This window comes from Zootoca vivipara, chromosome 2, assembly GCF_963506605.1.
Source record: "Zootoca vivipara chromosome 2, rZooViv1.1, whole genome shotgun sequence".
Classification (NCBI taxonomy): Eukaryota; Metazoa; Chordata; class Lepidosauria; order Squamata; family Lacertidae; genus Zootoca; species Zootoca vivipara.
In genome coordinates, this window is record NC_083277.1 from 8,452,375 (window position 1) to 8,479,571 (window position 27,197).

Here is a 27,197-nt window from a genome sequence, read left to right on the forward strand (position 1 = left end):
TTGTGAGGGTGGTTTTGTGCCAACCTTGCAATTTAGTCCAGTGCGCTTACGCTCTCTGGCAGCAATCCTGTGCCCGTTTACCTGGGAGTAAGTTCCATTGAGCTCTGTGAGGTACTGAGGCGTACTTCTGAGTAGGCTCATATATCAGCCATAGCTGCCAAGTTATCCCTTTTTTAATAATAATAATAATAATAATAATTTATTATTTATACCCCGCCCATCTGGCCGGGTTCCCCCAGCCACTCTGGGCGGCTTCCAAAAAAAACAGAAATTCTAAAATACAGAAATCCATCAAACATTAAAAGCTTCCCTAAACAGGGCTGCCTTGAGATGCCTAAGGGATTTTCCCTTATGCTGAATAGGCTTCCTCGCGAGAAAAGGGAAAACTTGGCAGCTATGATATCAGCATGGTACTGTTGATGCAGGTTGAGGGTTCCTGGGGGTGGGTCATGTATCGCATATTACTACTACTACTACTACTACTACTGTTTATTGCATTTATATCCCACTTTTTACTCCAAAGAGCTGAAGGGGGCATTTATGGTTCTTCCCCTCTTCATTTGATCCCCACAACAACCCTGCAAGGTAGGTTAGGCTGAGAGGCAGTGACTGGCCCAAGAATCATCCACTAAAATGGCCTTGTCGCACTGTCTGTACAGACCCAGCGCTCAGTTACCTACAAAAGCCTTGTGCTCCGCTGATATGCAGGAAGGGTGGATTGGCTTCCCCCTCGCCCAGCCAAGCAAAATGCAACATGAGAATTTCATGCCAGACCACAAGCAGAGCAACATGCAATCATTCTGGATTTTTATGTCTATAGCTCCAACTGTGTCTCTGTCTGTCACTATTTTTCACTCTCCCCACTTCACCTCTCGGACAGAAGTAAACCCACTGAACGAAACAGGGCTTAAACTTGGAATAAACATGCCCAGGATTGCATCTTCCTTTACCACCTCTGAGAGGGATCCCATTCAAACAGAGACAGAGAGATTCTCTGATATGTCATAGCCATAAACGCCCAATTGCTTTTACAAAATTAAGATGATCTTATAGCCTCTGCCTTTCTGGGTTGCCTTTGGAAACCACATTTAAAGCTGCAAGGAATTTTCTTTGGACCAGTGTTTCTGTGTGTTCTGTAAGACAAGACACTGTTCATTACATCACCCAGTGCCCCCTCTATAAAGATCCTCGAGGAAAGCGCCTGTCTTGAGTTCAGCTGTGCGGGAAATGTTATTACATCAACCGAGTTTGTGTGGTTTTTACGGCTGGCCAAGGAAAATAAGGCCACCTTGCATTTGTGTTGGTTGCTGGGAAATTAAAAGCCAGATTTGCGGCTCAACTATCCGTGCCCCCCCCCCCTGTTAAGGCAGAACAAATAAAATGGTTGCTGTTTAATCAACTCCCTTCCCCTAAGGGTTGTGGGCTGTTAGACTGGCAATCTCCCTAAAGAAAAGGAATTAGTCAGTCTGCAGCCTGGCAGTGTGGGGTAGTGGTTAGAGAGAGTCGGGCTAGGAACTTGGGAGACCAGGGTTCAAATCCCCGCTCGTCCATGAACCTCACTGGGTGTGACCTTGGCTCAGTCCAACCTACCTCACAAGGTTATTATGGGGTTTAAATGTAGGGTTGCCACAAGTCTGGAATCTCCTGGACTTATTCAGAATACTGCAGTCGCAAGCAGTGTCTGGGCAGAAGTCGGCAAAATTTCCAAGCAAATCCAGACATATTGCAGCCCGTGTGTTGGCAGTGTCGTTTTTGCCTCAGAAATAGTCGAAAAATTCCCATTTCTTTGTGATTTTGCTAAAAACGCTCAACCTCCTCTCCGGATTTGAAATATGGCAGCCCTAATGAAATGGGAAGGGGAAAAACCATGTACACCACCCTGAGGTTGGTTTTATTCCCTACCCCAAATAAAGCCCCGAGAAGTGAATATTTGCATTTAATGCCTATTTTGTCTCCTCTCTTCCAAGGCCTTAGCAGGAGATGTCCTCTCATTCTTTGCCCTTGAAATTCTCTCTAGAGGGTTAAATTCACCAAGTCCAGATTCCTAGCAGGCACGTCCAACAGGTAGATCGTGATCTGCTGGTAGATCACTGGACGTCTGTGGTAGATCACTGGCTTTCCCCTTTCCTAAAAATTTCCTACACAATTTAGACCTGAACCCCTAAAATATGGGCTTTCCTCTTCCCTAAGAAAAGCTCAACAAATTTGACCTGAAGCCCCCAAAAGGGGGTAGATCACTGCCAGTTTTTAACACTGAGAGTAGATCACAGTCTCTTGGGAGTTGCCACCCCTGTCCTAGAGCAATACCTGTCTAGGAACCAAAGATGTGAATGGTCAAAGTCCTAGACAGGCAAGACATTGACTAGGCTCTTGCATACCACTCTACCATAGTGGAAGAATTCTCAATGGATAGAACCCCAGCGATTGAGAGGTGTTGAGCACCATCCAGGACCCAGCGTGCTTCCAGAAAGGTGGGCGAGTGGAACAAACGTTCTGCTTTTGCCTTTTTTTTTTAGGTTGGATCCAGCTCTTTTCACCTGTACATTCATAACTGCTGGAGTTAACAAAGAGAAGTAAACGTCCATCTGCTCGTTGGGTCAACCTCAGAAGGATTCCGCATGCAGACATGGCGAGCTGTTGCTCAGTGCCCAGATGCAACAACCGACGTTGGCGTGGAGCCCACGTCACGTTTCACAGGTAAGCTGGGCCGCCTGGAGGGAACTGTGGTGGGTGGGGTATGAATGATTGCGCAATCTCCTCCTGCCTTGCTCAAATATAGTGCAGTCGTGTGACACAATTCTGGGTACCACCATTTAAGAAGGATGTTGACAAGCTGGAATGTGTGCAGAGGAGAGCAGCCAAAATGATACGGGGTCATTTACACCGAGTAAATTGGCAAAAATGTATAAATCCAAATCAAATAAGTGTTGGAAATGTAAAGAGAAAGAAGGTTATTTTTATCATATGTAGTAAGGTTAAAGCTTACTGGGAAACGATATATATTGAATTGAAAAAAATGTTTAAAATTACATTTGTAAAAACAAACAAACCCCAGAAGCTTTCCTTTTGGGAATTATAGAGACACAACTACCTAAACTGTAAAGAATTTTTTTTATGTATGCGACTATAGTGGCAAGAATGTTACTTGCCTAAAAGTGGAAAGAAGAAGTCCCAGCAAAAGAAGAACAGATACAAAAACTTTTAGAATATGCAGAATTAGCGAAACTTACTGGAAAAATAAGAAATCAAAATAACATACTTTTTAATAAAAGAATGGAAATGGTTTATTGAATATTTACAAACAAACTGTAAACAGATAAGAACATTGGCAGGATTATTGTAATAACCTGCATAAGTATATGTGTAATGGTGTTGTTGCGGCTACTCTCGAGTAAGGACACCCAAGTCCGTGCTTGTCTTTAAAGGTTTTATTGTGCATAGTATTTACAGTGCAGAGATAGCAGAAAACATGACCTCCTAGTCACTTGCAGAATCCAGGAGTGGACGTTTCCTGTTGCGTGACCAGCATAAGAGTTTGGGCACCCCGAAACGCCTCCTCCCGACCTTACGTTTAGTGGCGTGCCTTAATTCGGGCACCAGAAGGGGCTGCCCGTTCCCCTCCACCTCTTGGTCAAGGCGGTGCAAGGGCTCTCCAACATCACTGAGCCTTGCCACCTCCATACCGCTAACTTCCTCATTCGCCCCACCTGACCCACTGCTGCTGCTCTCACTGGGCAAAGAGCTGGTCAACAGGATGGGGGGGAGGTTCCCTGTAGGAAGGTCCCCTGACAATATGTTTAAAGTAGATGAATAAATGAGCAAAACAAGTTACTTTGGATATGCAGAAAATATTAAAAATAAATTGACGGGACCGCAGAAAGAGGGGGAAGGAAGCCAAGGTTTGAAATGTTAAAATGATTGTAAAAATTATTGCAATGTCTAACATTGAAAATCATAAGTAAAATAAAATAAGATGGTCGAGGGCCTGGAAACCAAGCCTTACGAGGAGTGCTTGAAGGAGCTGGGTATGTTTAGCCTGGAAAAGAGGAGACAGGGAGGAGATATGATAGCCATCTTCAAAGATCTCAAGGGCTGTCACATGGAAGATAGTGGAAGCTTATTTTCCCCTGCTCTGGAGGGTAGGACTCAAACCCATGGCTTCAGGTTACAAGAAAGGAGTTTCTGACAGTAAGAGCTGTTCAGCAGTGGAATGGTCTCCCTTGGGAGGTGGTAGACTCTCCTTCCTTGGAGGCTTTTAAGCAGAGGTTGGACGGCCCTCTGTCGTTGACGCTTTTGCTGAGATACCTGCATTGTGGGGGGGTTGGACTAGATGACCCTCTGGGGCCCTTTCCAACTCTACAATTATATGATTCTATGACACTGTACATAAGAAGAGCTTGGCTGCTGGATCAGGCCAGTGGCCCATCTAGTCCAGCATCCCATTCTCACAGATGCCTCATTGAGAAGCCCACAAGCAGGATCTGAACCCAACGCCGCTCTTCCCCCCCTGCGATTTCCAGCAACTGGTATTCAGATGCAGTGGAGATGGAACATAGCCGTCAGGTTAATGTAATGTAATAATGGGTGGCAATTTCCATGACTATGTGAATGCCCAACTCTTTAAAATTCAAAACAAAATTGTTTCAGGTTTCCTCTCACAAAGGAAGACCAGTTGAAAAAGTGGCTCGTGAACATCGGACGCCAGAACTTCACTCCCTCGTACAACGACGTCGTGTGCTCAGAGCACTTTAGGAGGACAGATTTTTGGGGCAAAGTGGCTTCCGGGCGACGGGAACTCAAACCCGGAGCAATCCCGACTGTCGTTCGTCGGCCGAAAAAGGTAATGGGATTTATTTATTTTGTTATTAATTCGCTCTGGGTAGAGAAAACAGAGGGCATGCACATGCCGTACATTTAAACCAGGGGTCGGCAAGGTTTACCTCACCTGGGCCGGTTCACTTCAGCGGAGATCCCTCCGTGGGCCAGATCCTGAGTACGCGTGAGCACATGTGCCTGTAATTTCCAACGTCTGCGTCAACATGATTTCCAGCATCTGCGCAGATGTGATTTTCGGCGCATGCGTAGACATTATTTCTGGCGCCGTGGAAGCAGATTCCTGTGCCAATTTAGTGCCGCGCGTGGGGACTCGCCGAGTGGGAAGCTCGGCTCAGGGGCGGCTCGGGGGCCGGTTAAACGACCCCCATAGGCCGCTTGTGCAAACACACGAAAGCTCATACCAACGACAAACTTAGTTGGTCTCTAAGGTGCTACTGGAAGGAATTTTTTAATTTTGTTTCTGAGACAGAGACTCTCACCAGGCCAAAATCCAAGCTCTCTTCTCCCACAGCAAAAGTGGCTTCGGTTGCTGTTGTTGCATTTTAGGACTGCTTCATAACTGCCCTTTGTTTTACGTTCCTTTTGCAGGGCTCTGGAAAGGGTCTCGCTAAAATGAGAAAGTGCCTCGTCCGGCGTAAACCGCCCGATCTGGAACCAAGCAGCCAAACTTTGGCAGTCGGCGAAAGCGATGTCAAAGCAGCAGCCTCCTCCAAGAGCGACATTGTGATCCTGGAGCATTCGTACTCGGCTCCAGCAAGCCCAGGTGAAGCCAGCCAGTCGATGCTACAAAAGTTCATAATAAATGACAGGTCTTCGTGAATGATGCTCAGCTTGGTGGTGCTAAGCAGAAGAATGTTTTATTTTTTGGAGGAGGGAGAGAAGGGTTCAAAGCCCACGTCTTCCTCCAAAGACCTTGCAACGACCCCTGTGTCGTCATAGCCTACGGAAACGAAACCAAACTACAGTTTGGGAACCCCGGTTCCCAAACGCCTCCGTTGTCGTACATTTTGGTTCTTGAATGCTGAAAACCCGGAAGTAAATGCTTCCATTTTCAAACATTTTTCGGAACCCGAATGTGCAACACAGCTTCCACAAGAAGCTCTTTCTACCAATGGGAAGCCGTGCCTCAGTTTTTGAACATTTCAGAAGCCAAATAGGCATCTGGAACGGATTTTGTTTGAGAACCGAGGTACCACTGTACGGGTAACTCAACCTAGTCTGGCGCCCTCTTGCTAGGGCTGCTGGGAGTTGTAGTCCACAATGGCTGAAGGGCACCAGGTTGGGGAAGGGTGATGCAACAGTGACCTAGTGAGAGTCCTGGGGGCCAGGTAAAATGCCATGGGGGGCCCACATTTGACTCCTAGCCCTGTGCAGTCCTCCTCCACTGGTCTGCATGAATTTTATACCGGTTCTGTGTTGATCTGTGTTGCTTTTATGCAGAGGGAAGGGCTGTAGTTCAATGGTGGAGTTGATTTAAATCAAATCGATTTAAAACAGGCATCCCCAAACTGCGGCCCTCCAGATGTTTTGGCCTACAATTCCCATGATCCCTAGCTAACAGGACCAGTGGTCAGGGATGATGGGAATTGTAGTCCAAAACATCTGGAGGGCCGAAGTTTGGGGATGCTTGATTTAAAATCACAATTTAAATCATTATCACTAGTCAGTAAGACTTTATTTGCCAATCATTTTTTTACAGAAAGACATTCTTGCTGGTATAATCTTAATATTTACAACCAGATGAAGGTTTCATTTCTGGAATAATTTTTTTTCAAAGTAGTCTTTACAGTTATATAAAAAATTACTGATTTGGTTATACATAGATAATTATGAAATTATTGTGAGGTTTAATAAGTTAACTTTTTATATTTGGACAATGTTTCTGCTGTACTTTATTGGAAGGAGAAAAGTAATCATTTCCTTAATAACAATTTAAACAATTTATTTAACTAAACAATAACATAGCATATGTATCCATGTTTGTTAACTGATGTGGTTAAACATTTTTTAAAAAATACTTAGACTGAGTTTTAGCACACATGAAAAACTTAACAAATCCTTATTTCCTGGTGAATAGCCTTTGGACTATAATGTAACTTAAACAGAAAACTATTTTTAGAAAGATTTTTCCTCCAAAAGCATTTTCGTTTAAAAATCTGATTTAAAAAAACAAATCAAATAAACTAAATATTTTTGAGTTTTTTAAAAAAATAATCATTGATTTTTATCCACCCTGCCTGAAATCTTTGACAGCTGCTGCCAGTCAGTGTAGACAGTATAGAACTATATAGGCCAATGGTCTGGCCTTGTACAAAGCAGCTTCCTTATAGAGGAATGGATGGATAATGTTGTTGTGGATGGTCTTGATAGAGGAATGGATGGATGGATAATGTTTAGCTTTTGCTCTAGTACAGAAAACTGTCCCCCCAACTTGGCTCAATATCGATTTTTATGTGGCATGCCCCGCTTTCCCCTCCAGCCTCTTCCGCCTTGGATCTCCGGGTGGCGTCGATCCGGGAGAAAAGCAGCGCCGCAGACTCAGAGGCGAGGAAAAGCCCTCGGCTCCTCCAGGCGAGGATCAGGAGAGAATGCAGGGAGAGGTCGGGGCCAAACGTCCCGGAGCAGCCCATCGACAACTCGGACGCCCAGCGCCAGCACTTCCGCCAGTTCCGCTACGAGGCGGTCAAAGGGCCCCGAGAGCTTTGCAACCGGCTCTGGGACCTTTGCCACCAGTGGCTAAAGCCCGGGAAGCACACCAAATTGCAGATGCTGGAGCTGGTGATCCTGGAGCAGTTCCTGGCCATCCTGCCCCGGGAGATGCAGGTCTACGTCAAAGAAGAGGGGCCCACGGACTGTAACCACGCCGTGACGCTGGCGGAGGATTTCCTACAGAGTCAGCAAGAGGCAGAGGTGAGCCCCTTTTGTTCCAGTGGGTGATTCCGGTGGGCTTTGCTCAGATCCTCTGATGGGGCAATTCTGGTCCCCGGTTGAGCCTTTCAGTGTGGTTGTTCCTCCCCCCACCCCCCAAAAAATATCATTTTTATTAAGTCTCCAAGAAATATTTCATTTTTTTTTCATAAAGATTTTTATTGGTTTTCACATAAACACACAAATTAACAAATATAAAACAAACAAACACACAAAAAGATACACACATAACACAACCTCTCGCATCTTATACTCTTCTGTCTTAATATAATTCGCTCCGCCGAGCTAAGACTTCCCTCCCTCCCATCCTTCGGCTTTGTTTTTCCGCTCTTATCCCACAGTTTCTTTTACCTACTTATTCAAAGTCAATTCGTAGGATTTATTTTAGTCCTGCAAGTGTCCTTAAACTTCTACAGTTCCTCTCCATTTATTCAACAAATTTACTCCATTCTTTTTGGAACCGTGTTTCCCCCTGGTATCGGATCCCGTGGGTCTCCAAGAAATATTTCAAAGCATTTCTCAACATATACATTTTTTTAACATGCAGAGTTTCTTCACTTCCCACCTCTCCTTTCCTGATGTTTTTCCCCCCTTATTCTCCTTTTTTATGAGCTGTTTTGTAACACATATATTTTTATTGTCTAAACCCCGCTACCATTAAATGTTTCCACTGCTTATGCTTCCAATCCTGCCAGCAACTTTATATATGGGTGATAATTTGATAGATTGTCCATCAGTGGTCTCCATTCTTCCTTAAACACTTCTGTCCTCTTAATTTGGCAGCTACTTTCGCCATTTCTTCAGTGTGGCAGTTCCTGCCCTGAGGAACGCCCCGCCACTAGAGGCTAGGGCTAGGCAGGAATCACCCCTACTTATGTTGGCTATTGGCCTTGATGGCTGTGCTCTGTCTCCACAATTAACAGGCAGTAAAGCATTTGAGGGCCTGTTGTTGTTGTTGTTGTTGTTAACCCCAAGGAAGGAGGGTCCCCAACCTCCTGAGGGAGACTATTCCCCTGTCAAACAGTTCTTACAGTCAGAAAGCTTTTCCTGATATTTAGTCAGAATCTCTTTTCTTGTAACATGAAGCCATGGGTTCAAATCCTACCCTCCAGAGTAGGACAAAAAAAAAGCTTGCTCCCTCTTCCATGTGACAGCCCTTGAGTTATGGCTATCCTATCTCAGTCTCCTCTTTTCCAGGCCGAACATACCCAGCTCTGAGTGGCCTAAGTCCTACTCAGAGTAGACCTTGTTGAAATCAGTAGACCTAACTTAGTCACATTCATTAGCTTCAGTGGGTCTACACTGAGTAGCGCTAGCATTGGAGACCACCCTGGCTGGAGCTGCCCTCTCATACCTCCCTCCCAGATCTCAGGGTCGTGGGTTTGAATCCCGCATTGGGCGGAAGATTCCTCGGGGTCATATATGACTCGTATGATCCATTTGCTATCTCTCTCTCTCTCTCTCTGCCCTGTTTCAGGAGGGGGTGACTGATTTGTCCAAAGCAAAGAAGACTCCCTCACAAGCTCGGCGTCTGCCACAAGCCAGAAGAATCGTCAAGAAAGAGGACTGGGGTGGTGCCACACTGGGTAAGAGTTTCTTGTGTCTCTGTCATGGGGGAGTATATAGGTCCTGGGACAAGATTAACCCCTGGCTCTTCTCACACCAGGCCGGAACTTTTGAGAACTTGCTTTCGCAATTGGCTAGTCCTCTGTGAGGGAAGCCCTTGTCTCCAGCCCTCCCTTTATTGACATGCTCCTATATGCAGACGGCATTTGAGATGTCTTAAATGCTCAGTTGGCAGGCACAAAGAGATCCTGCCTTTCCATAATAATGATAATAATAATATTAATAATAATATAATGGAGGACCACAATTTATTTTTTAAAACTATCTATTTATCCATCTCTTTAGAACAATAAACATATAATTTTAATTTGTATTTATAGCCTGCTTTTCATCAAATGGTTTGAGATGAGTTACAGAAATATAGCAATCAAAATAACTGCAATATATATTGCTTCTTACACTTATGTATCATTTCTTTTCTAGTCTTTTTCTTTTCTTTTTTCTTTATGAAATTTTGTGAGTCGTGTGAATAATGTTAAATGTATGTTTGCTGTATGTTTAATTTTAAAAAATAAACTAATAAAGACGAATTTAAAAAACAAAATCAAAATAACTGCAATATATCAATAGAATACTTGCCTTTGACTTTCAGGTGTCTCAATAGGCCTATGTAGTTTATAGTTTTCTCGAGTAGCTATTCGCCTTAGCCAGGCATCCCCAAACGGCGGCCCTCCAGATGTTTTGGCCTACAACTCCCATGATCCCTAGCTTAACAGGACCAGTGGTCGGGGAAGATGGGAATTGTAGTCCAAAACATCTGGAGGGCCGAAGTTTTGGCGATGCCTGGCCTTAGCAGTTGTTCTGTTAGGGTAGCCATATGTCCAGAATAATAATTATTATTATTATCACTATCGTTCTTTTATTATTTGTAGCCCGCCCAGCATATATAAAAAGCATAATAAAATGTTGCACGTTAAATCGGCTGCTTCCTTCCTTCCTTCCTTCCTTTCTGGGAGAGGGACAGACTTGCTGGTTTCAGAATTAATTCCATTTATTTCCCCCTCTCCTCTAGAAGACATGACTGTGAGCGACAGCCGGGCGGAGGGCGTTCCAGAGGAGGCCCCTGTGCCAGAAGTCGTATCTCAGGAGGAAGTCTTCACTGTGGTTGAGGCTGCTGAAAGTGGGTCCCCATTATGGATGTTTGGGGTCGTTACAGGGGGTCCCCCATATCGCCAGCCACACCTCTGTTGGAGACAGTGTCGTATAGTGGTTAGAGCAGAGGGGAGGGGGGAACCTGTGGACTCTTAACTCCCATCATCCCCGGTCGCTGGCCATACCAGCAGGGGCTGATGGGATTTGGAGTCCGGGCGATGTGTGGGGCCAATGTGACGGGGCGACTTTTTCCGGGGGGGGCAATGATTTTCCGTCTGCCTGGCCTACCCCACAGTTTGCAGGTTGCGGGGGGGAAACCAAATGTGTTTGATTTGAGCTTGCTGTGGAAGGAAGCTGAGCTAAAAATGTCGCCATAATGTAAAAACAGGTGGCTGTTTACCTGAGAGTAAGCCTCATTAAACTCAGTGGGGCTTACATCTGAGGAGACATATATAGATTTCCGCAGCTAGTGAACACGCTTCCCTGCGTCAAGGCATAGAAGGCTTAGATACAGTGTTCATATATTTATTGTTGTTATTTTTTTAAAAAAGAAATCCTGTCACAGGATTATTTGGGGGATGGGATTCGCGGTATCACTAGGCCTAAAAAACAAGACACTTTTCTGCTCGGTCGGAGCCTGGCAGGATTCAGAAAGGGACCGGGCGAAAAGCTCTTAAGTTATTATGGTTTTATTGCCGCGAAACACGTACGCACACAGGGATAAAGCGGTGTAGAAATAATTGTATAAATAAATGAAATTAACAAGCCGGCCTTGGGTTGGAATTTGGCTTCCTTTTACCTCCCGCCTTTATTTAACAAATTTAATATATCGCTTAAGCAGCTGCACCCTGAAGCAGTTTACATGAAATATAAAATGTGTGTTAAAATTGCCAGGAAAACCAGATGTTGAAAAACGAGCTAGCCTCAAAAATTTAAAAATATAGTTTTAAAAATATAGGGTTGTAGCCAACTAAATTCTACATGAGTAGATCCATTGACAGCAATTAATTTTAGTCATTAACTTCATTGGGACTAGTTTTGGGTGCCATCTTTTTGTCTAGACTTTCCCTGACCCATAAGATCAGACACTATTATTTAAGATTTCCCGTTTTTCCTCGTTCCTGATTTGTAATGCTATTTACCTGTTTTTTGTTTTGGTTTGGTTTTGTGTACTGCTTAGGGTTTTGTTTTGTTTCTTAAAAGTGGTTTTGAAAAGCTTTAAAATAAAACAGTAAATAAATAACTTTGAGTAACAAATGAGGGGCATGGCTTGTGGGCCGACAAAGCGAAGCATAACTCTTCTTGATATGAGGGAATATGTTATAGATGTGTAACCGAAAATGAGCAGCCGATAGGAAATAAAGAGGGGGGAAATCAAGGATAAAATGCTGGAATATTTTCATTAAACATTTTAAAAAACAGTAAAAAAAAATGGGGACGACGACGAAGGGCACAGCACATGATCAACAGTTCCTTGAGAATTCCCCCTTAGGATTGCAACAGCACTTGTAATGAAGCAAGTATTATGGAGACAATGGAGTTATATAAAGCACAGATTATTCAAAAAGATGCAGTAGTTTAATAATAGGACCCATGGAGGGGAGGTGGGAAGTCCAGAGATTCGGAGGAATCTGTAAATGTGGGTGTGTATGGTTGTATTGCTATAATTTTATAATTTTAAAACCAAATAAAAAAATTATTTAAAAATAAAAAACCCTTTCAAAATGCCACCCCTTCAAAATACCACTGCCGGCTCCCCAGATTCCCTGGGCAAAGGGAATGAATACGTGCTCTCTTGAAAGCGATAATTTATTAGTAGCATGCTTCCCTGTTCAGACAGCCTCCACTGCAACGCATAATAATAATAATAATAATAATAATAATAATAATAATAATAGTAATAATAATAATTTATTATTCATACACCGCCCATCTGGCTGGGTTTCCCCAGCCACTCTGGGCAGCTTCCAACAGAAAAATAAAACACAGTAATCTATTAAACATTAAAAGCCTCCCTAAACAGGGCTGCATGTGGTTAGAGATCCAAAGCAGGCCCTAGTTCAGCGGCGACTAGAGTTTGCCAAGTAACTTTGGGACAGGGCCTATTTCTTGGTGTAACCTTGTTGTTGTGAGGTTGAAGATCAGGGGAGAACCTAGCAAGCCCCCTTGAGTTCCTTGGGAGAGGGCAGGGGGGAAGTCAATGTATACATTCAAGCCGCAAATAAACCGAGGCTCCGTTTCTCTTGTGTATGTTTGGGGATTTTTAGCAGGCGCCATGATGGGGAGCAAAGGCGAGGAGGGGAAGCCCTGCGAAGAATTGCCAGGCGGAGGCGAGGACAAAGACGTGGAAGAGAACGGAGCGTCGGAAAAAGAGAAGGAGACAGTGGCAGGTAGCTGAATAAGAAATGAGTGGTGGTAGCCAGGGTTGGTTATTGGGCTTGCTGCGCATGGTTTGTTTGAGGGGAAACGATAGGCCAAATCGTGAGTTAGTTCCTGGCAACGCAGCAACCGCAGGACTGGAGGAGGAGCAAAGAGTCCCACTTTCCCCATGCTGCATATTCCCCTTTTAAGTCATAGTTAAGCTGGTGCAGGTGCTGAGAACCCTTTGGCATTCTAGATATTGCTGAACCGCCATTCCCACTGGCATGGCGAATGGAACACCTTATTTTTTTGTCAAACTTCAGTGCATTTTGGGAAATGGGAAGGGAGACTTAGTCTTTGAGGGGCCCCCTGCTTTGAAGACCTACATTGGATCCCAGTACGTGTCCGAGCACAATTCAAAGTGTTGGTGCTGATCTTAAAAGCCCTAAACGGCCTTGGCTCAGTATATCCAAAGGAGCGTCTCCACGCCTATCGCTCAGCCCAGACACTGAGGTCCAGCTCCGAGGGCCTTCTGGCGGTTCTCTCACTGCGAGAAGTGAGGTTACAGGGAACCAGGCAGAGGGTCTTCTCGGTAGTGGCGCCTGCCCTGTGGAACGCCCTCCCATCAGATGTCAAAGAGAAAAACAGCTACCAGATTTTTAGAAGACATCTGAAGGCAGCCCTGTTTAGGGAGGCTTTTAATGTTTAATAGATTATTTTATTTCATTTTTCTGTTGGAAGCCGCCCAGAGTGGCTGGGGAAACCCAGCCAGATGGGCGGGGTATAAATAATAATATATTATTATTATGTGACGGGTATAGGGCTCCGTTGAGTTGTTTATGACTCAATTAGGAGCCATTAATTATTTGCCCGGCGCGCTTTCACTAGCGCATCTCTGCTTCCGTAGATCCGGGCTGGCAGTAAAACACACACAGCAGAGTTCTTCTTCTCACACAGCGAAAGCTTGTATAGCCGTTGGATAAAAAGCCTCTTAAGAACACACAGAGTCCAAAGTGTTCTAATAACTACTTAAGTTTATTCTAGAGAGAAAAATAACAAACCACCTGGTGAGAGCGCAGACATCTTGCGACCGTCTCCCAGGCAGAAACGAAACCAACTGAAACATACAGAAACACTTCTGGTACATTCTGTAACATGATATCTTCCTCAGTGGTCAGGTGCTATACAGAACACAGTTAACTCTTTGGTTACTTGTTACTCCTCACACCCCCTCTCACCTGAACACTGGGGATAGCGGGTATCCAAACTTACCCCAAAACCAACCCTTCACAGAATTCCCCATGCCGTTGGAAACTCAAGGGTTTTGTGAACCCATCTGCTAGGTTCTCTTGGCTTGGACAATACCTCAACTTCACCAAGCCTACCTGTATGCTCTGACATACGTTTCGGAAGCGGATGTCTAAGTGTTTGGTTCTGGCCTTGAACTGTCCAGACTCCGCCAGGCTCAAAGATGGTTGATTGTCGCCCCAAACAGTGATGGGCTGGCTACAATCACCCCAGATTTCCTGGACCAAACATCTGTAGTACTCCAATTCAGTGCATGTCGCAGACAACGCACAGAATTCTGCTTCCGTGGAAGACATTGCTATTAGGCTTTGCCTGCGCGACCGCCAACCAATCAGGGCATTTCCAAACTTGACTACCAAACCAGTCACTGACTTCCTGTCCTCCTGATTGGCCCAATCAGCATCTGCAAAACAAGTGAGTTGTGGCTCACCTTGCGCTGACATCTCCAAACAATACTCTTTGGTCTCCTGCAAATACCTAAGCACTCTCTTAATGCCATTCCAAGCATGCACGCTAGGTTTCGATGCTTCTCTACTGAGCAAATTGACTGCAAAAGCAATATCTGGTCTGCTCCATTGTGACAAATACAACAGACTCCCTAGCGCTGACTGAAACACTTCAGGACTCTCAAACGCTACTTTGTCCTTCACTTGTGACTCTTTCACAAAGTTTGTCTCCATGGGTGTTCTGACCCCTTTACAGTCAGACATTCTGAACTTCTCCAGCAAATGTTCAATCTTGCCTTTCTGACTGAGCAAGAAACTTCCATCCTCAGTTCTGTCTATCTGCACACCTAGATAAACATTCACTGCACCTAGATTCTTGAGTTTGAACCTCTTGCCTAGCTCTTTTGCAAACTTCTGCACTTGCATCTGGCTCTTTGCTAAGCAGATCAAGTCATCAACATAGACAAGCAACAGTTCCTGCTGTTCTCCTTCACCTCTGAGATACAGACAACTGTCAGCTAGACTCTTCCTGAAACCTAGGCTCTTCAAAACAGAATCAAGACATGAATTCCAATTTTTAGCAGATTGCTTCAGACCGTAGATCGACTTGTGCAGCTTCCACACCTGACCTGGCACGTCACTCTCAAACCCTGGAGGAGGCAACATGTACAACTCCTCCTGGAGGTCAGAGTTCAAATAAGCGGTGTCCACATCAAAGTGGTTGACCACTAGGCCTCTCTGCGCTGCAGTCGCTAAAAGCATCCTGAAAGATTCCGCTCTTGAAGTCGGACTAAAGACATCTGTGTAGTGGATTCCTTTCTTCTGAGTAAAACCTCTAGCCACTAATCTAGCCTTGTACTGAGGCTCTCCAGTCACTGTGGGTTTCAGCCTGTAGACCCACCTACAACTGACTGCTTTCTTACCTTCTGGCAACTGTGTTAGGCTATACACACCAAGAGATTGCATGGAATTCAACTCTTTCTCCATTGCAACTTTCCACTTACTAGCTTCCTCCACTGACAACTGTTGCACTTCTTCAAAGCTTTCAGGCTCACACACTGCTAGGTTCGCCCATACACTGACAGCTGAAAACCTTTCAGGTGGTTTACCTTTCGTGGTGCGTTTTGAACGCCTTGGTCCCACATCTTCCCCCTCTAAATCCGAACTGCTTGTCTCTGACTGTGTCTCTCTCGGACTAGCAGCACTGTCAAGAGACTTACTACGCTTTGCAGCCCCCTCTGGGCTTGCTTTGGGTGAAGTGGGTGACCTACCACGTTTGCTGTACTTCCCAGGCTTGACCTGGGGTGAAGTCGGTGCGCTTCTGACTACTTGCTTCACTTCCCTAGGAGCTACACCACTTGGACCAGCTGCCTGACCTGGATCTGGTCCTGCAGCACTTAGAACTCCAGCATCATCCACCTGAGTTTCCTCTTCCTGGTCAAAACCTGAAGACCAGTCAAGAAGAACTTCGGGGTTAGCATGAATGCGTCTCCAGCCCTCTTGTTCACAGAACGTAGCACTCCTGCTAATGTGAACGCGGGTTTGGTCCCCCTCTGCTGGTACAAACCTCCAAGCCTTTGAGTTTGGTTCGTAACCACAGAAGATCATTTTTCTGGATCTTGATCCACCCTTTCTGCGCTTCTGCTTTGGAATTAGAACCCAAGCCTCACACCCAAAAGTTCTGAAATAGTGCACCTTCGGAACTTTGCCATACAACATGTAGTAGGGTGTGTTGTCCACAACTGAATTAAAAGCGCGATATGAACAATAATTCACAAATTTATAGCATTCCCCCCAAAACTTCTGGGGTAGTCCTGCATCAAACAACGTTGCCTCTACCAGTTCAGACAGCGTTCTAAATTTCCTTTCAGCTAAACCATTCTCCTGTGGACTAAAAGGAACGGTTTTTCTGTGCCTAATTCCCTTGCTTCGGAAAAACCCTTGTAGTTCTGCACTCAAAAACTCTCCCGCCCTGTCACTCTGGAAACACTGGACAGTGACGGAGAACTGTAGTTCTACTTCGGCTACCCACTCCTGTATCACTCTGGCAGCCTCCCCCTTCTCTTTCAGTGTTATGACCCAGGAAAAATGGCTGAAATCATCCAGAAGACACAAAACATATTTTGAACCACCTAAACTTAACGTTGACATAGGCCCAGAAATATCCAAGTGCACTAACTGAAATGGCTTTGTGCTCTTCCTCTCAGACCTAGGATAAGAGCATCTCTTCGTCTTCGCTTTCGCACATGCGCGGCATTGCAGGTGTTTTTGACATGGCTTGAACCTGCAACCTTTGACAAAATCAGGGGCCTTTTTTACATAAGGAAAAGACATATGACAATATTTCCTGTGCCAAGCATGAATACAATCCTTATGGATAGCGCCCTCTGTGCCCTTTGGGGTATTGGCACTTTTAGCCTGAGCATCACCAGTGTTACTTCCACCTGCTTGCCCCCTCCCATCTAGGACAAACAGACCATCAGACCCAACAGTAACGCTTACCAGCTCAGCCCCATCTCTGGCAATTTTGCAAACACCATTGGCAAAACTTATTTCAAAGCCCTCACGCAATAAGCAAGACACACTTAAAAGACCATTCTCCATGCCTGGTACAACATAAACATCAAGGTTAGTGTCTAAGCATTGCATATAAAAAACACCCTTGCTTTTAATTGTTCCAGAAGAACCATCAGCAAGATGCAGGCTTTTTTCATCTTCAAGTGGCCTGCAGTTCAGGATCTGTCCTGAAGGCGGTACAAGATGATGGGTGCTGCCTGAGTCGATAATAAAAGTGAAACTGTCCTGTCCTCTGTTTCTGACCGTTGCTAAGGCAGCAGAAAGACGGCTGACAGGCTTATCTGGAGTTTTCCCACGTCCTCTGCCTCGGCGCTGCTGGCTGGTCCCATGACCACGTCCGCTGGGTTGCCTGGCACCTGGCTGAGTGACCTTGGCTGCTTCCGGAGCTGGGCAAAATCTCGCTACGTGCCCCGGCTGCTGGCACCGATAGCAAAGCCTTGTTGCGCACGCACTCACAGTGGATTCCTCAGTGCTTTTTACTGCACCCCCACTGGCTTCTCTGCGCCCACGGCCCCCCTTCTCAGCCGATTCTTTCTGGCGTCTCAGTTCCTCATCCGCCAAACGCCCAGAAACGTAAGCAATCGTGAGTTCAGCTCCAGCTGTTTTTCTCTGATGGACCCTTTCCAAACTGTCCCAGGCTTCCTTGGCATTTTCAGCATTTTGCACATAGGGCAGTTGCGTTGCATCGCAGCTCATGGCAATGGCACATAGAGCCTTATTGTCTTTTCTGGTTTCTGCTGCAAACCTCTGTGCTTCAGCTGCTGAATTATCAGCGACAGGGGTTGGAGGATTTAACACACAAGCCCATAAATCCTTTCCTAGCAACCACATTCTGGCCCTTTCTCTCCACTCTGCATAGTTGTCGCCATTCAACCTCTGGAACGGCACGACAAATGACTCCTGTAGCTGCTCCGCCATCTTGTCCACCCCCGGGATCCGTGTCTGTGTACTCACTCAGAATAGCTGACGTTGCTCCTCCGGGTAGACTGCGGATCCCAGCCTTCTGGTACAGGGTCTTTCTGCTAGCGAGTGCATCTGTTAATTGCCGACTGCAAAACAACAGGTTTCTCCCAGCTAGCTTTGTACACCGGCTTTCTCCAAGGCTTTTACAGCTGCAATCACCTTTTATTGCTTTGGTGATTGATTAGGTTCAGGACCTCTTATCTCCCATAACCTGTGACGGGTATAGGGCTCCGTTGAGTTGTTTATGACTCAATTAGGAGCCATTAATTATTTGCCCGGCGCGCTTTCACTAGCGCATCTCTGCTTCCGTAGATCCGGGCTGGCAGTAAAACACACACAGCAGAGTTCTTCTTCTCACACAGCGAAAGCTTGTATAGCCGTTGGATAAAAAGCCTCTTAAGAACACACAGAGTCCAAAGTGTTCTAATAACTACTTAAGTTTATTCTAGAGAGAAAAATAACAAACCACCTGGTGAGAGCGCAGACATCTTGCGACCGTCTCCCAGGCAGAAACGAAACCAACTGAAACATACAGAAACACTTCTGGTACATTCTGTAACATGATATCTTCCTCAGTGGTCAGGTGCTATACAGAACACAGTTAACTCTTTGGTTACTTGTTACTCCTCACAATTATTTAGTGTTTGATGTTTTATTGTGTTTTTTAATATTCTGTTGGGAACTGCCCAGTGCAACAATATTAAATTTATTAATATTAATATTAATATTATTATTAAAATTATTATTATTTCTTGCCATGTTGTAAACTCTTTCAATGAGAACATGTGCTTGTCATTCTTATTGCTTGTACTTGTAGCAAATGGGTGGCAAACACCTACTTAATATAGATTTTAGAAAACATTGGGCCCAGGAGTTTGGTGTTTTTCATTTAGCTTGTGTGATTACATCCCATCTTCTTTGTAATTCTTTCATTTAATCCAGCAGGAAATGACCAAGCACAGAAGAACGAAGATGAAAGCTGTCAGGCAGAAGGACCTGGGCGGGCAGGCAGCAGTGCGACATCACTGGAAGACTGTGAAGGCGATGGTTTGCAGGGTCTGAACCTCACTGTTCATGAGAGGTCTCATATGGGGGAGAAGCCTTTTGGCTGCTCCAAGTGTGGGGAAAGCTTCAGCCGCAAATCACTCCTTCTCGAACACCGAAGATCTCACCCCGGAGACACGCGATACGGATGTTCCGTTTGTGAAAAAAGGTTCAACAAGCGAGCACGCCTCATTGCACACGAGAGATCTCATACGGGAGACAAACCCTATCAGTGCTCCGACTGTGGGAAGTCCTTTGGTCAGGAAGCATCCCTTGCTACACACCAGAGGACCCACACTGGGGAGAAACCGTACGAGTGCCTCGAGTGTGGGAAAAGTTACCCGTGGAAAACATCCCTTGCCGTACATCAGAAAATCCATGCGGGAGAGACCTACACATGCCCTGTCTGTGAGAAAAGCTTCAACCAGAAATCGTTGCTTAGGATACACAAGAGAATCCACACGGCCGAGAAGCTGTACAAGTGCTCAGATTGCGACCAGAGCTTCACCCTTGAAAAATACCTGAATGCACACAGGGTGAGGGCTCACACCCGAGAGAGGCCGCACGCGTGCGCCCATTGTGACAAAACCTTCATTTTCAAATATTCCCTCATCGAACATCAGAGAATGCACACAGACGAGAGGCCCTTCAAATGCTCAGATTGCGGCAAGCGCTACAACGGGAAAGCAGCTCTCGTCGTACACCAGAATACCCATGCGGGAGAGAAACCCTACCTTTGCCAAGACTGTGGTAAGAGCTTCAAAACCAAATGTGCCTTGACCGGACATGAGAAGCGTCACAAAGGAGAGAAGCCCCACAAATGCTCACACTGCGACAAAAGCTTCTACTGGAAGCATCGCCTTGTTTTACACGAGAGAATCCACACAGGCGAAAGGCCGTACCAGTGCCCCGAGTGCGGGAAAAGCTTCAGGTACAGAAACAACTTGACGAAGCACAAAAGGAACACGCACGAGACCATTCGCACGGGGGACAGGACCTACCAGTGCTCGATCTGTGGCAAAAGCTTCCGATGGCGACGGAGTTTCATTTTGCACGAGAGAGCCCACACAGGGGAGAAGCCCTACAAGTGCCCGGAATGCGGGAAGAGCTTCATGAGCAGAGTGTCCCTCATAGTTCACAAGAGGATCCACACAGGGGAGAGGCCCTACCAGTGCCCCGAGTGTGGCAAGAATTTCATTAAAAAACAGGCCCTCAGTAAACACAAGACAGTCCACACAGGGGAGAGGAGATACCTGTGTACCGTATGCGGACGGAGGTTCTCTAACAAAGGTAACCTGATCAGGCACATGAAAATCCACACCGGCGAGAAACCGTACGTCTGCCCGATATGTGGGAAAAGTTTCATTCAGAAGGTGTGCCTGATTGAACACGAGCCGACCCACAGCAAAGAGAAGCCCTACGTCTGCCCGGATTGCGGGAAAAGGTTCAAGCGGAAAAGGGGGTTCCTGTTGCATTTGAGAATGCACAGAGGGGAGGTGCCCCGCGAAAGCCCCAAGAAAAGCGCCAACGGCGGGGAAGCTGCCAGTGCAGGCACCAAGCCCCCCGCGAAAGAGAAGTCCCACCCCTGTTTGGACTGCGGGAAGAGCTTCCACTCCGAATGCCACCTCATTATGCACCAGAGGACGCACACGGGAGAGAAGCCGTACCAGTGCACCGAGTGCGGGAAGAGGTTCAGCCAGCAGTCGTCCCTCAACACGCACCAGAGAGTCCACACGGGAGAGAAGCCGTCGCTGTGCACCGAGTGCGGGAAGCGCTTCCACAACAAGAGCAACCTGGCACGGCACCAGCGGATCCACACGGGGGAGAAGCCCTTTGCGTGCCCCGAGTGCGGGAAAACCTTCAACCAGAAAGCCTCCCTGGAGGCGCACAAGGCCACCCACAGCAAAGAGAGCCCCTTCTCGTGCGCGGACTGCGGGAAGAGGTTCAAGCTGAAGGTGTCCCTCCTCGTGCACCAGCGGACGCACACGGGGGAGAAACCCTACGAGTGCTTGCAGTGCGGGAAAAGGTATATCAGGTGCTCGCAGCTGAGGAGGCACGAAAGGACGCACATCATGCAGGCAGGTGAGAAGGGGCAGGAGGAGGTTATTGCGATTGTCGTTAATTACATTTGTATACCGCCCTTCGTCCGTAGATCTCAGGGCACAATATGAAAAACACAAAACACATAATAAAAATAAGAACAAAAACAAACCAATAGCCCCCCCCTTCACAATGTATTTTTAAAAGGGCATCTCACAATGTATTTTTAAAAGGGCATTGGATGTCAATCAGCCAAAGGCCTGGTTGAAGAGTTAACATTTTCGCAAATAAGCTGTCATATAATCATAGAATTGTAGAGTTGCAAGGGACCCCCTGCAATGCAGAAATCAATAAAAGTAGAGGTAGAGTAGAAGTAGAGGGCTAGGAGCTATGAGACCAGAATTCAAACACTGCTTTGGCCGCAAAGCTCACTGTGAGACCTTGGGCCAGTCACTGTCTGTTATCCTAACCTGCCTCACAGGGTTGTTCTGTAGTGGGGGGCGGAGAACCTTGTATGCCAGTTACATCTCCTTGGAGAAAATGGTGGGAGGATGTTTGTTTATTATTTTTATTTCAGAGCATTTATATACTGCTTGATAAGAAAGTATCTCAAAGTAGTGGTTGTCAGCAATGCCAATAATAATAATAATAATAATATTAAAGAAATATAATAAACCCATAACAATAATATTATATGGATCAGCCTGAACACACTGGATAGGTGAAATGTCTGACTGAAGAAGCTGGTCTCCCTTTCCCTCTTCACTGTTTTTGTCCTCATGGACCACCTCAAATCCCCACAGTGGGAAGTGGGGGCTGGACTATTCACCCCGATGCAGGGATTGTCAGTCTCTGTTTACTCCATCCTGTACTTCTGCCTAGATAATTGTGTTTTGACACAAGCCAAACCACTTTGTCCATTTCAGAGTTGATTGCTGAACCTGTTGAAGTTACAGAATTTCCTGTGGAAGCAATAAGCACTGCTGTGGTAAGAAATGAATTACTGTTGTTTTTTCAGTCGCTAGAGAAACTTTGAATATGCTGTCTTCTTTCTCTCTATGGTGAAGTCCCTCCCACCGAGCTTTGTGACATGAAGGGATGTGTCTGTAGATACAGTTCCTTTGCCAGCTTCAGCTTGACTGCCATTATTTCTTTGTTTTATTTAATAATAATCTTTTTATTATTTAAACCCTCCCCACCTGGCTAGGTTGCCCCAGCCACTCTAGGCAGCTTCCAATACAGTCATACCTTGGTTGTCAAACGCTTTGGTACTCGGACGGTTTGGCTCCCGAACACCACAAACCTGGAAGTGAGTGTTCCGGTTTGCAAATGTTTTTTGGAAGCTAAACATCCGACGCGGCTTCCAGTTGACTGCAGGAAGCTCCTTGGTTTTTGAATGGTTTTGGGAGTCAAACAGACTCCAGGAACAGATTAAATTCGACAACTAAGGTACCACTGTACATATAAAAACACATATAGTGAAATGGGTGTACAAAAACTTTACAGGTATTGTTTATTACAAGGAACTAGAGCACAGTTAACATTTGATTTTAATTTTGAAGTAAAACCCGCACTACCAGCTACTCTGCAGTGTAAACACACCACTGATTAGACCATAAGGTGTGCATCGCCCTGAAAAAGGGTAAATGAAAAACACAAAAAAATGGCCTACGGTATGAAGACATGACACAAAAGGAAAAAGTGATGGGGTGGGAGGAAGAAACCACAAATTCAAGCACCAATTCTCAGAGGTTGCGGTTTATTATCAGGAACAATTTTGGGTCCCACCTGGTAGTTAATTGTCATGGTGATGCTACAAAGTGCAGTTAGTGTTTCAGTCCTATGTATCTTTGGAGCAAATTCCATTGGGATTTGCTTTTGAGTAGACATGGGAAGTTCATGCCTGCAGGGTGCTCTCTCGGACATAAAAAAATCTCTTTTCCGGCATCTTACCACTTGCCCCTCCCACCCCGTGTGTGGGAAGCTGCTTTTGCAGTGCAGATGTGCACATTTGCTTGTGTCAAGATGGGTGGAATGTAGTTTTATTCTTTGAAAACAGGAAGAGCCTGACTGGGAGATGGTAGCGTTCTTCATTCTCATTTTCATTCCAGATAAGCGTGGATGGTGATTTATTTTTTGTGCAAACTACCGCATAGATTCAGATTGCCTACACTGGGGAACGGAGGTAAGACAAGACCAGTATCCTATCAAAAGCCACTATCAAGATCTTTCCTTTTATACTGTATAAGTAATACCTGGGATCAAGTTATCTTTTTAAAGATTTGGAACAGTTAGTTGTTGTTGAGTAGATAATCCCTAAATATATTCCTGACTTGTCTGTTACCGATGGGGTATCCATGAGGGTTTAATCAGATTAGTCCAATGTTCTTCATTCTTGGGTCACTAGATGTTCTTGGACTACAACTCCCATCATGCCCAGCTATCTTGGCTGTCTGAGCTCTTATCCTCCACCTTGGTCTATGAGATCCTCTGATGGGGCTTCCCCATGGTGCTAAGATTTCATTTGGCCTTCACTGGGGACTGAGCTTCCAGTGGGGTAGGTCCTTGCCCTGTGGAACTCCCTTCCGGAAGAGCGTTCAGCAAGAACCATCCCTCCCTTTTTTCAAAGGTCTTTCGAAAACTATATTGTTTAACAGGCCTTTACAGTATAAATTCTGCCTTTTTGACAAATCAATACTTGTTAAGGTTTTGTTTCTGTTTTTCATGCTTTTTCCTGGTTTTATTTTTATATGCATTTTACATGGGGCTCATCCACCTGGGAAGGTAGCCCATCTAGGAGAAGAAAAACTCTGACTCTTAACCTCTACTGCCTTATGGGATATCTTCGGGAGGAGGAAAGGATAAGAAGTAAACCCTACACAAATCTGGAGTGGAGTCCCTAAAATGGTTGAAATGGGCCTTGTACACCTCCGTCTGGCCATTCCTGCAGCCAAGCTGGTGCCAGACATCTTGCTCTGCTTTCCTTTGGACCACATCAATGAAGCTGGGGGGGGGGGGTGTTGTCATCTGGGCAGCCCAGGACCTCCAGACACACTGCCCAGGCTTGTGCCCTATGGAGGTCACTTCTGTGCTGCTAACACAGTGGTTTGACTTGACCCCCTGATGCGTTCTCCATTGTCCATCGAGACAGATGGAGGCCAACCATTTTTATATGTCATATACCACCTTGATGTATTTTTATGACAGTGCATATTAGAGCATTTTTCCTCAGCCTGGCATTGACTGTGGCTGACAGTAGTCCAGAACATCTGGCATGGGGGACCAGGTTGTCAAAGTCTGCGTTAAATTAAACCCAGGCCCCCTTAGGACCGGTGTGGGGACTGTTTGGCGCTCGTAATCTGGTGAACTGGGTTCGCGTCTCCGCTCCTTCACATGCAGCTGCTGGGTGGCCTTGGGCTAGTCACACTTCTCTGAAGTCTCTCAGCCTCACTCACCTCACAGAGTGTTTGTAGTAGAGGAGGAAGGGAAAGGAGACTGTTAGCTGCTTTGAGACTCCTTCGGGCAGTGATAAAGCGGAATATCAAATCCAAACTCTTCTTCCTCTACATTCAAATGCCAACCTCGCCATAGAAAATCTCTCACTGGGTGATTTTGGGCCAGCCTCTCTCTCTCTCTCTCTTTTCTCTTTCTCCCACCCCATCCTAACCTTGTTGTGAAGATAAAATAGGTATCAGGGAGAAGAATCATCTGCGTTTCCCTGAGCTTAGAAACAAATTTTCACTTTCTTTTTCAGGTTCCTTGATCAAGATTGCCAGCCTGAAAATGAAAAAAGAAGAATAAGTTTTTATTAATTTACGTATTACGTTTTTTGTTATACTGCTCTGTGGCCCAAAGCCCTCTGTGAGTGGTTTACAGTTAAGTGCAGGGTTTTTTTTTAAAGAAGAAGAGAAAAAGCACCAGAATATATGAAATTGCAATATATAACAGTATACTGTATAGATAAATGTTGTTAATAATGTAATTTAAATACATGCACTCTGGAATGAAGTAAGTCTTCGGCTGGTTGATCTTAGGCCCTCAGCCTCCACTTCCCTTTGTTTGTTGCGACTGCAAGAATAAAATATTGAGGGTGAGGGCATATCCTCCTCATCTTTTAACGGCCAAATTGGAAACATGTCTATGCAAACGTACAAACATTAAACACATGTATGCACCTATCTGCGCATGCAGATGAACCTCCTTGTACGAAAGGTCCCAAGATTGGGGCCCCATCACTGAGAGAGGTCTCCTGTAGCAACCCACCCATTTCATATGGCACAGCCTCTTTATCATGGCTGCATGGCTATACCAAGGTAATGATCTTTTAGAAACCATGTTCCTTGCACAGCAGGGAGGCAGGGGTAGTGGGGTTATACTAGATATCTCTGTCGCCTCTGCCACGTCCCTGCTGCCCCTCTCTTCCCTATAGAGGCTCCTCACATTATTTAGATTGGGACCAAGAGGACTTCATGTTGCAGACCTTCACTTCCCCATGTATCTGGGGAGGGAGGTGCATGGCTCAGGATGAGGATGCAACAGGGTAGTGGTGGAGGCATGGCAAGGCTACCCAGCACATTTCTCCTCTCGTTTAGCCGATTCTATTCTAAAAGCCAGACAAAGCTCTGGTTTAAGTGGAAACCCCTGAATCAGTTTATACCAAGCTACTATTTGTTCCTCTGCCTCCTCCCATGGTCATTTCTTTAAAAACATAAATCGGTATAGAAATGAAATAATAATACGGTAATAATATCCAGTTTGAATGTAACTAGTTCTACTAGCAAATTTACCAGTCCTTGTTCGACTTGTTGTAATTTTTTTTAAAAAAAACAACAACCCTGCTTTGTAGTCATGCTCTAGAGACACTGCTCCAAGTGCTTCTAATTATTTTTGTATATCGGTAAGAGATTATTTTGAATCGCTGACTAAATAAAGCTACATTACCTGTACAATCGCTGATATTTTTCCCCCCGGGGGTGGGGGAAGTTGCCTGCTTCTTTCTATATATTTTTCAGTGTGCTTTCCCTCGCCACCTTCCGCTCTCTCCCCTAGTGAGTGTTAGCAGGATGGGACAGGTGACATTTTCTAAACCGGGTTCCCATTTTCTAAACTGGTATGGTGTGAGATGTGCCGAATCTAGGGTGCTTTATAGAGGGCCCAAGGGGGGCAGAGTGCAGCCGTATTTTGGGCAGCAGTGCTTTGAGGAAGCATAGAGTGAGAGACTCGCAATGGCCAACCAGATGTCTGTGAGAAACCCCCAAACAGGAGCCGAGCACAATTATTCTTAATACTGTATAGACAACATTTTCAACGTACGATTCTCCCATATTTCCCCCCAGCTTTGACTATCTATCTGCCCTGTTGTCTCCTTTTCCCACACCTCTTTTAATTGATCCTCCATTTCTACTAATATTTTACAAATATCACTGGTTTCCTCTTTTATAACTGTATTTTCTTCTTTGGAGATGGTATTTAATACCAGTCAGATTAAATCAAATAAACAAGGAATATTCGGTGTTGGAGGGGATGCCAGGAAACAGGGGATTCTGTTCACGTGTGGTGGAGGTGTAAATCCGTTCAATTTTTGGCAGAGTGTTTAGTATCATTATCAATTTACGATGGGGTGGAAGGTTCGCAGGCCATGAAGGGCTAGCTCACAAATTTATTGACAGCTGCACAAATTATTATAGCCAGGGAGTGGAAGGGGCAAGCAGAAGATACAATGGAAGAATGGTATATAAAGAGGTGTGGGATATAGCTATTAATGATAAATTAACACGTGCCATTAAGGTAAGTCGGGGAATACGCAGGAGAAATTATTTTGAGATACGGAAGGTGTTTGTAGAATATGCACTGTTAAAATGTAAAGGGATCAAACTAGCACAAGAGGTGTTGGAATTTTGGGAGGTTGGATGGTTACAATGGAATGGTTTTGGTGGTGGGGTGCATATTTTTATTCTTGCGTATTTAGGATTATTA

The 27,197-nt window shown here is 45.4% G+C and overlaps 1 protein-coding gene and 1 long non-coding RNA gene across 2 annotated transcripts in view; both read left to right on the plus strand.

Annotated features, from left to right (window-relative positions):
* LOC118080234 (zinc finger protein 850) overlaps nucleotides 1–27,197 on the plus strand; it is a 46,954-nt gene that overhangs the window by 1,437 nt on the left and 18,320 nt on the right. The window contains exons 2-10 of the mRNA XM_060270921.1: nucleotides 2,517–2,697; nucleotides 4,648–4,840; nucleotides 5,425–5,599; nucleotides 7,316–7,746; nucleotides 9,242–9,350; nucleotides 10,403–10,510; nucleotides 12,750–12,872; nucleotides 19,080–21,263; nucleotides 22,148–22,209. Coding sequence (XP_060126904.1) covers nucleotides 2,627–2,697; nucleotides 4,648–4,840; nucleotides 5,425–5,599; nucleotides 7,316–7,746; nucleotides 9,242–9,350; nucleotides 10,403–10,510; nucleotides 12,750–12,872; nucleotides 19,080–21,263; nucleotides 22,148–22,209 — 3,456 coding nt within the window. The 5' untranslated portion in view covers nucleotides 2,517–2,626. The remainder of the gene's footprint in view (nucleotides 1–2,516; nucleotides 2,698–4,647; nucleotides 4,841–5,424; nucleotides 5,600–7,315; nucleotides 7,747–9,241; nucleotides 9,351–10,402; nucleotides 10,511–12,749; nucleotides 12,873–19,079; nucleotides 21,264–22,147; nucleotides 22,210–27,197) is intronic.
* Nucleotides 22,221–25,229, plus strand: LOC132591590 (uncharacterized). The gene is made up of 2 exons (XR_009557048.1): nucleotides 22,221–23,406; nucleotides 24,976–25,229. It is a non-coding gene; the product is annotated as an uncharacterized LOC132591590 (long non-coding RNA).